This window comes from Helianthus annuus, chromosome 9 (genome assembly GCF_002127325.2).
Source record: "Helianthus annuus cultivar XRQ/B chromosome 9, HanXRQr2.0-SUNRISE, whole genome shotgun sequence".
Classification (NCBI taxonomy): Eukaryota; Viridiplantae; Streptophyta; class Magnoliopsida; order Asterales; family Asteraceae; genus Helianthus; species Helianthus annuus.
Window position 1 is genome coordinate 21,585,064 of NC_035441.2, and position 10,565 is coordinate 21,595,628.

Here is a 10,565-nt window from a genome sequence, read left to right on the forward strand (position 1 = left end):
TTCAAAACAACAATATCTGTGTCTAAAACGTTTTGGCATAATTCGTTAATCTGTATCCCTGTGGACACGAACCTGACTTCCACTCATACTATTTAGTGTGTCATGTAGGTTCATTTTATATTTATTTGCTGGATTCGACACCCAACAAATTGGCGCCGTTGTCGGGGATACGACAAATCTAACTGTTTTGTGCCAAGATTTCTTTTAGTACAGGTACATCGCTAGTCTTCCCACGGATCTCCGATCTCTACTGTTACAATGGCAGCTGAACAAACCCTTAGACATTGGGCGACTCGTGATATCCCACAACAGCCCCTTTGCATTAACTACCATACTGTGAAAAACTTTGAGCTGAAATCCGGACTTATTCACCTATTACCACTTTTCCGAGGCTTAGAGAATGAAGACCCACACAAGTTCCTCAAAGAGTTCCACGTTGTGTATTCTGGTATGAAGCCACACAACGTCACTGAAGATCAAATCAAGCTAAGGGCATTCCCCTTTGCTCTTCAAGACTCAGCAAAAGAATGGCTATATTACCTACCACCGGGGTTTGTAACTACTTGGAATGAACTTGCAAAGCTGTTTCTAGACAAATACTTCCCAGAAGTCAAAGCTTCGATCCTGCGCAAGGAGATCATCGGAATCAAGCAACTCAAAAGAGAAGCCTTGCACACTTATTGGGAAAGATTTAAAAAGTTGTGTGCTCGTTGCCCACAACATGGCATAACCAATCACCAACTCCTTCAATGCTTTTGTGAAGGATTAGCACCATTGGAGAGGCGTTTGATTAATGCCTCAAGTGGAGGAGCTTTAATTGATAAGACACCAACTCAGATTAGAGCTTTGATTACCTCCATAGCTGAAGACACCAAACACTCAGCACAAGATGAAGAGTGGTACACCGATGTGCCACGCGCAGTCAAGGAAGTGAGGACTCCTCACATTGAAACTCAACTCGCTGAGCTGACAAAAGCGGTCATGCAACTCACCAAGGATAAGAGTGCTGAGCCACAAGCACGAGCTTGTGGAATTTGTCTACAATTTGGACATCCCACTGATATGTGTCCCACACTGCAAGAAGATGTTGAGCAAGCACAAGCACTTGGAGGCCACCAGGAGCAAAATTCAAGGCAATATGAACAATATCAAGGCAATCAAAATTGGGGACCTCCTAACATGAGTTATCAGCAAAGATCCCCACAATATCAGCAACGCCCACCCTTCCAAGGTAATCAACAACAACAAAACTATCAGTCTAGAGAACAACCACCCGCACAACAACAAGCGGGAAGCTCTGGAATGTCTTTAGAGGACATTGTGAAAAGTTTGGCAACCAGCACGCATACGTTCCAACAGGAGACTAAAGCTAGCATCAAGAATTTGGAACAAATGGCTCAACTCGCTAGCTCAGTGAGTAAATTAGAGTCTCAAGGTAAATTACCGCACAAACCGAGAATAACCCAAAGCACAACGTGTGTGCCATTACCTTGAGGAGTGGAAAGAGCTATGATGGTCCGTGCATGCAAGACGAAGAGGAAATTGTTGTTGAGAAGAAGGACCACGATGAGGAAAAAGTACAAGAGCAGGTTAGAAGTGAAATGAAATTTACTCCGATAGCTCCATTCCCATCAAGGCTTACGAAGCACAAAGAAGGAAAGGGAAGAGCAAGAAATCATGGAGACATTCGGAAAGGTAGAGGTAAATATTCCACTTCTTGATGCCATTAAACAAGTCCCACGGTATGCGAAGTTCCTCAAAGAACTTTGTACATCAAAGAAGAAGCTTAAAGGTAATGAAACCGTCAAGGTAAGTGAAAATATTTCTGCAGTGTTACAAAAGAGACTACCTCCAAAGTGCAAGGATCCGGGTGTTTTCACCATTCCTTGTAAATTGGGGAATATCACTGTGCCTAGAGCTATGTTGGATCTTGGAGCCTCTATTAACGTCCTCCCATACTCTATTTTTAAAACACTTTGAAAGGGTGATTAATCCAGTTGCAGAAAAGGAAAAGGCTGTGAGAATTAAGAAGAAAAGGGAGTTTGTTATACTGAAGAACAAGAATCTTAATCCTGATGATGATGATGCTCAAGCAACTCATCATTTAATGGATGTTGGTGAAACTCTCTAGGATAAAGTTGGAAATAGATCTGGTGTGGTTAGCTGGGGATTTGATCATGATCATAAAAGATGGTGGATAAAGAGAAAGGTTGGTCCTGTTTAATGGTACCAGACTCCAGCTCAGTTTCAGACGTTTACAAAGGTTGATTTGACGAACTTGTCTAATTAACCTTATGTGGATGATAAGCCTGGAGGTCGTGGTTATTTGTTTTACGAGAGATTGAAGAGGGAGGTTCTTCGTGGTTTTCCTTCTATGCATACTGCAGAGCCTCTTGTTAAACCAGCTAAAGGCATTCGAGATCCATACACAAACAAGCGAATGAAGATTGTTCACTGGCCCGCAACTGACAAGGAGAAGGTGATTCCTTTAGTAAGAAAGATTCCAAAAGGCGCTTTAAAGTCATTGCATTTTTGGGCTTATGATGAGCGTCTAGGGCAGGCAGTGATTGTTTGTGATGATGATGTGAATTTCCGCTTGGTGGATCCAGTTGGTTTACTGAATCTTGCTTATGAAGATCTAGAGGTGTTAGCTCAGAATCAAATTAGAGCTACTGAAAAATATGAAGAAATTGCTAAAGGATGGACTGCAGCTGTTGCTTCAGCCATTCACATTCGCATAAAAGGATTTGGTGGGCTCAAAGATCGTCTGGGTGGTGCTCGTTATAGTTAAAGTCTCAAGACTCTCTATGCATAAACCTAGGGGGAGATTGTTGGAACCTTAAGGTTTATACATAGAGAGATACTAAAGTTTAGGGTTGGTCTTGTAATGTTTAACAAGTTAGTTTGGGTCGCATATATGTAATGGGTCTTAGGTGATCTCGAGTGGGCCTAGGGATGGTCTCGACCAGTTAGTATATAAGTAAACCCTCATTATGTTTAGAGGGTTGATCAGTTGGTTGAAGGTTAGAGGCTACTCGATATCCTGTGCTTGTCTTGTATCAGTCATCGGTTCAAGGTGAATGCAAGAAAGTGTTTTGATTTACTTATTGTGTTTATTTTACTTTATAGTTTTCTTGAATCCGCTTGTGTTTGGTTTCCGCACTAACACAAGTTAACGTTGATATCATTGAAATATCCTCTAGGGTTTTACACATGTTTTATAAAAACATTTTTAAACAAAATTACAAGTTCATAACATTCACGTTAATGGATCTTACTAGATCTAAACACGCATATGTTTAGATCATACTTTTAAAAATGAAGATGCAAGATCAAGTTTACTACATGGTCATAACTTCAAAGATTATCAAGAATCATGAGAATTAACACATAATCATATTGGTTTTGTTTAGTCTTTGTTAGTGATTCATGTGATTTTTAAATAAGCTTCAAGATCATTACTTGTACATTTGTGTTTAAACATAAATCACAAAAATGAAAGTACAAGATTTGAAGCTTACTACTAGCACATGGCTAGGGATGAGCAAGTTGAAAAGATGATAAAACGATGAAGATCCAAGAGCTTCCAAGCTTGAGCAAATGCTTCAAGTGTGCACCCAAGTCTTGAAAATGCCTTAAATCATCTTTGAACCTCCATGTATGTATAAAATCCTAGTGTTTGGATTTTGGAAAGTTGAAGATGGAGGTGTTTGATCTTGATCGATTTCTAGAGGGAGAAAGAGAGTGAGTTGTGTGTGTTGATTGCTTATGAAAAACCTTGAGGGAAATGGTTTGTGAGATGTATTTGTTAAGTGTTGTGATCATCTCTTCTTTTACACATCACCAACACTAATCACTCTCTAATTTTTACAACACGTCAATGGAAGATGAGTAGGTGGGGGACCCACCAAAACCATAGACATGGGGGGTGGTTTGAGGATAAACTTTAATAATTTAGATGAAGTTTTCTATAAAGTTTCAAGGTCCAACGTTTTAAAGTAATGTGACACTAGATAAAACTAACTCACTAAAATTGGTAGTTCGTTGTTCAGTTGAAAAATTTGGTTCAGGTCATGTACCGGGTTAAATACAGACATCGTGTTTCGTACATGAAAAAATTTATTTTTGCACATGTTTTATTATCCAAATAATTAATCCAACTTTTGGACTAAAAATTTTACTGAACTAGTCGTGCAGTTTACTGAACTAGTCGTGCAGCTTATCGCAATAAGATTCGATTGCGGATTATGTGTCGTTTTTAATACCCATTATATTATTTATGTCAAATAATATTTATTTTTGGGGTTTTGGATAGTTATTGTTTCGTTCTGCGGAATGATGTACACTTCCGCGGATTACGGTATTTTTCTGCGGACTTGGACAATTTGGTTTTTAATTGGAATTTTCTAATTAATATGGCACATATTATTTTGGACAAATCTTTTATAGAATATTTGTGTAGACATATTTGTATGTCTTGTTTTTATCGTGTCAGGTTGTACCGCGACTAGTACTGACAAGTATCGTTTATTCGTGTGTTCTTATTGTTAGTGTAGGATATTGTTTCCAATCGCAACGGATTTGTTATCATAATTCACTATGAATTTTATAATTCCTGGACTTTTAAGACTTAATTAATTAAAATCAAGTCAAACACGTGAAAATAATAGTTGAAATAGTTGTTCAGGTTGTACGGAATTACCTGAATTTTGCCGATTGTCACGTTCTACCCCTGTTAAAGAAAATTTAGTCCCGAAATTTTAGGTTGCGTTACTCTTTGTTGGGACTTTCTTAAACATATGAGGATATTTCTTTTTGGTTTCGTCTTCTTGTTCCCATGTGAACTCGGGTCCTCGTTTTGAGTTGCATCAGACTTTGATTAGTTTGATACAACTTCTACTCGTTTTATGAATTTTTTAATCTAGAACCTCAACAGGTTCTTCGATGACATGGAGTTTGTCGTCTATATCAATTTCGTCTGGGGAATAATAAGTGATTCATCCAAAAGACACTTTTTCAAATTCGACACATGAAAAGTGTTGTGAACGCTACTGAGTGTTTCTGACAGCTTTAACTTGTAGGTGACATTTCCAATCTTTTCCAAGATTTCATATGGTCCCATGTATCTTGGGCTAAGCTTACCTTGCTTGTAGGATCGTATACGGACCCGAACGAGTCGTTCTGAAGAGTTTATACTAAATACGAAAGGCGGAAACAGTCGTATTGAGGTCAATTCAGCAAGAATATCACTTTAACTATCGATATTATTGATTTGATGACAATTTACGGTGAGACGAAACTTCGGCAGCAGTTCGACACTGAAACCAGAATTGTACAAATGATTTCGCTTGATTGGTATTTATAGGGTTTTGATTCCGCTTGAAGAGGTTCCAAGCGAAATTAGATTCCAAACGAAATCTAATTCCACGCGGAATTACAAGCAACACTCTTTCAAGCGGAATTAGCCTTTCAAGCGTTATTACATTTTTCTCGAACTACGTGCCCTGATCTAACATTCTAAATACATGACTCGATACAAGACGAAGTCGACAGACGCATGCACTAACAGACTCCCATTCGTATGTTGACGAGTCTTAAGTGTCGAGTCTTCAACATCTTCGGTCTTTATCAGGCTTCGGGCTCTTTTGAAGTATCCGAAATTTTAAAGCATCCTCAAATCTTTCTCTTCTCTTTATCAAAACCAACAGACTCTCTCTCTCTCTCTAACAGACTCCCTCTCAACTTCTGCTGGGATCGTGGTCTGGCTATCATAGGATCAGGATCGAAACCTGGCTTTCTCTAAACACAAGCTCCTCAAGATCGATTGACCCAGCTCTTACTCAAACCTGCACATTCTCTACCTCACAATAAATTTCTCAAATTTAACATTTGATAAACTTATATCACTTGCAGGAATATAATGATTTTACATTAATAAGCTTCTGATGACCCACTTGCAGGACCAAAATTCAAAATCTTTTCTCACATCTATCACAAACTCCCCCTCAAAATGATCATCATGTTTAGCACTAAGGATTTGGAAAATCAGCTTTTCAACACCAGTTGTCGAAAATCTTTTTGGATTTTTAAAAAGTTTATGCTAAAACACATTCTTCTTGGGTTTTCTAAGATTTTAGAGTGTTAAAATGCAATAAAGAAATATTTACAAACAATCTTTTTGTGAGTTTTTGTAAGAGGATCATATCAGTTAATGAAACAAATCACTAACACCATTAAGCTTTAGACATTTTATGTTCTAAATGATTCACGTAGATTGTCAGTATACGGATCCACTTAAATTTCTACACAAAGTTCAACTGTTTCGAGATACAAGATTAATGTTTTAATTACTTAAACTTATTCGCGTGTCCCACCTCAGAATATACTCCCGTATCCAGATTTCTATATTCAGTCTTTACACTAGTGATATATGTAAACGGGCAAATGTGAAACCGTGAGAGCTCAGGTCAGAACTTTCGTTCAGCAGAGAGATGACGGCTCGACTTTTGGTGTGTCCCGATTGGGGATCTTTTCTTCAACTGCCATTGATACATATCTTTCGATATTTTCTCAATTTTTTAGTAGACGGCTGGCTTTAAAATTTAATGCTTTTTGCAAAGTATTATACGAGGACTAGGCTATTGCTCCCGCAAAATCAGAAGTCCTGGGATAATACCCCAGATATCACCACGCACAAAGACCTAGTATGTCAGAAACAGAAAATCTTTCAACCAAGATTTCGGGGGTTACCCATATATCCGAGAGATGTTCCACACGAGATAAGTAAGCATTCGTATTTATGTTTATATGTCAAAAAAAAAATCTACTAAATGAGTAAAAATCTACTGACACATCCGTAGTGAAATCTTTTATCACTATTAGACTTTCCAAATCTTTAGCGTGTTGTGATAGTCCACTGATGTACTATCATTTCCTCTTTTCACAACAAAACTCATTTTAGAATTTTTCAATGTTTTTGTCTTTTTGAATTTTTATCATGTTTTTGGATTTTTCAAATTTTCTAATGTTTTTGGATTTTCTGAAATTTCTTACTCCCCCTAAAATGCAAAAACATTTAAAGAAACTTGAAAACAAACTATACAAGTAAAATGATAACTGTTGTGAATAGCTTCAATTCGCAATCCACTTGGCATAAACAATCAGAACTCCTCCCTATCAACAAACTATTTTCTCATTTTGATTTCAAAACACTTATGTTTGTTTTAATCGAAAATGATTTTTCCGGAAAATAAGTTTTGTTGATTTTACCATTTGTAGGTTAAGGGTTCATTTCATCATATTGTTTCATCAAACTCTTGTAGAAAATCAAGTATAATTTAATGTCCCTGATTTACCACTTGAAGATCGAATCAAATTACCACTTGTAGGTATGCACAATCAGACTTGATACAAAGAATGATGCCGATTCCTGCTCCACTCTTACCAACCTGGGAGCTCCGGCAAGTCAGGTTTTCAGTCAAAGAATATATCCACCCAAGCCTGACCAGCCTTGGGTGAATCCGAGCTACCAACACTCAGTTTCTTACCTATCATCTTCTTCTAATAGAACACTTTAACCCCTTTGACTTTTCTGCCAACCATTTTTCCAAAGATATGTTTCACTTTGGGGTTAAAGGCCTTTTCAATATCAAATTCCTTCTTTTCAGAAAAAAATTGATTTGAAATCTCAACTTTACGAATTTTCATCTTAAAATTTTCAGCCCGAAGTGGTGGAAAATTCACATCATCCATAGTAGGTACTGATTTTTCACCTTTTTCCTCAACCTGTGGCTCATCTGACTTTGTGGAATCAGATTCATCGCCAAAAGATAGCTCCTCTGATTTTGACGAATCAGAATCATTGCTAGAACTATCGTCAGATTTCTTAGCAACCCACTTTTGGTTGTCAAGATTTGCCCTTCTCTTGTAAAACATGTTCGAACATTCACCAATTTCAAATTTTGAATTTTTGAAAAGTTTAGTTCTCTCAATTGGTGGTTCAAACTCAACCTCTTTATCTTTTAGTTTACGAGAAACTCGCTGTTTTCATTGTATTGCCTTGGAACAATTCTTGGCAATATGACCAACAATGTTGCATTGGAAACAGGTTCTCATTTCTTTCATCTGATCAACAGTCTTCATCTCTTCTTGCTTCTTGGCAATGAATTCTTTGTTTGACTGATTTCTAAAAAGATTTTCTTTCTCTTCTTCAGAAGATGTACCTGGAACAAATACCATTTTTGATTTAAAATCTCTAACATATTTTTCATTTTTATAATTTTCTTGTGGAATAAATCCTAATCCTTTCTTTTTGAAATTACCGGTTATGGTTTGGTTTCTTTTGATAACCAGAACCAGAACTCTGTAACCCTTTTTCTTGTTTTCTCTTTGTTGAACTCTTGAGGTGTATTTTTTAGGTTTTTCATTAAGATTTACATCTTTTATTTCAGAAATATTAATTTCTGTTAGTTTGAAAACCTTTTTGATCATTTCTGGTTTAACACCTCTTATTGGAAATTCCTCATCAGAATATAATTTGTCAGAATCATTCAAAGTATATGCCACTTTGATTGGTTCGTCATTCAAATTAGATTTTGATAACAAGAATTCTTTATTGTAAACTCTTTTGCCCTGTTTGACGTTTTGACTCGGAGTGCTGGACTCAGACTTTGACTTTGACATAGACTCTGACTTTGACTCCTCGGTTTAATCGTTATCTAACACATGATCCACCACTTTCTTCATCAATTGAGATTGTTGATCATTGTCAGACGATGTGAACGTGACATCAATATTTTCTGGCAATTCGACTGATGGTTCAGACTCCCACTTTAAGTTGGTTGCCTTTTCGACTCTTTCTGAATTTGGATTTCTTGACGAATATCCATTTTCAAGCGGGGGTGGACACTTGTTGAAACTGACACCTTGTTTCTTACAAGATGTCTTTACTTCAGTATCCTTCTTCTTTTCTTTCTTCTTTTTAGAAGTCTTTTCTTCAGATACCTTCTGTTCTTCAGTTACTTCATCATCCTCAAATGCCTTCATGCCTTCAACAGTTGGATAAATCCTGTCCATGACATAAGAAGTACATAAGTAACTTTTTAACAGACGATTAACTCTTTCTGTTTCAATTCTTTGTGTTTCCAGTTTCTGCTCCAGCACAACACACTTCTCGATGTAATTGTTAACAACTTTCCCCTTCGTCATGAAAGCTCCTTGAAGTGTTTTCATTGCTGTTGCTTGTTCTTCACTGGATTCATTGTATTGATTCATGGATTTGTTCAGAACATCATAAGACTTTTTCAACATCTTCATGTTATGAATCAAAGTACTGTTTGGTTTCTTTATTGCCTCACAGTTTTCACAAATCACTGGAATCTTCTTGCATCAGCTTCTTCATTAATCTTGAACGCTGGAACTTCTTTCACTTTCCTTTCGATCACTGGAACTTCTTCATCATCACTGCTAACTGGTGTCTTAACTATCTTCTTTTTCTTTTTCGCTTTTTCATCTTCACTATCACTTTCTGCCATCATTTTTAAATGCTTTTCCATCCTTTTTGCATAGTAATCATTATCATCATCACTGTTATCTTCAATTCGAGCAACAAAAGCTTTGTGACTTGAAGTTTTGTTAGGATCATAGTCATCCCAACTGAAATTCTCCCAGCTAAATACTTCAGGTAAATTTTTCATCATCTTGATTGATCAGGCATGCTTTGTTATCGGCTGGAATATATTTGCCCTAACTGAAATGTCCTTGATTCACCAAACATGCTCTCTTTGATGACTTCTTTATAACTTTTCTACCATGTGCCACTTGTGGTTGTTGTTGTTGTTGAGCAACTTGATGATAGATGGCCTTTCGGTAGTAATCATTGTTGTTAAATGGATTTTGAGCTCCACTTGATTCGCGATTCGTGCACTCCCTCTTGAAGTGTCCTTTTTCCCTGCAACGAAAACAAGTGACTTTAGATTTATCAAAACCCAAATTAGAAACACATGCATCACGGAAGTCATCTCTTCCTGTGATTTGTTTGAATTTTCAGCTCTTCTTAACATGCTCGCAAAACACCATTTAATATCCATCAATTCCATCTCCTCAACATCGATCTGATCGTAATCCTCTTTTGTAAGCATTGGATTCCCGATTCGACCTGCAACTAAACTACCATATGATTCCAACACGGTTCCCAACAAAGACATGTGACTCTTTGCAATTTCTTCAGAATAATCCTGATCATTCTCAAGATTCAAAACAATTTTGCATTGTAACTTCTTTCCATTCTTTGTTGCCAGAATGTTCGGATCAAATGATGTATATGATGAAAAACTTGTGTTGCTGTTTGATCCTTTGGATGAACTTCCTGATGAACTCTTTGCGTTGAAAGCAGTTTCAACTTTTGGTGACATGTTGGTTATCACTGACACCACCTTTGTAATAAAGACCAATGTCTTGTTCACCGTCAAAATCTTTCATTCTTGAAATTTTTCTTTGTTCCATTTCTTGAGCTTCAATTTTCTCAATAAACTTGCTCAGTGTCAGATTGCTAAAACCTTTCTTGT

At 37.0% G+C, this 10,565-nt stretch overlaps 1 protein-coding gene across 1 annotated transcript; it reads left to right on the plus strand.

The window, feature by feature from the left end:
* Positions 1-258: 258 nt before the first annotated feature.
* On the plus strand, positions 259-1,494 carry LOC118481665. The gene has a single exon (XM_035976843.1). It carries the CDS (start codon positions 259-261, stop codon positions 1,492-1,494), a length of 1,236 nt encoding a protein of 411 aa, XP_035832736.1.
* Positions 1,495-10,565: the final 9,071 nt, after the last annotated feature.

What these genes read in the sequence shown, in the direction of transcription:
- LOC118481665 (XM_035976843.1), top strand. Translation starts at nt 259, where the DNA reads ATGGCAGCTGAACAAACCCTTAGACATTGGGCGACTCGTGATATCCCA.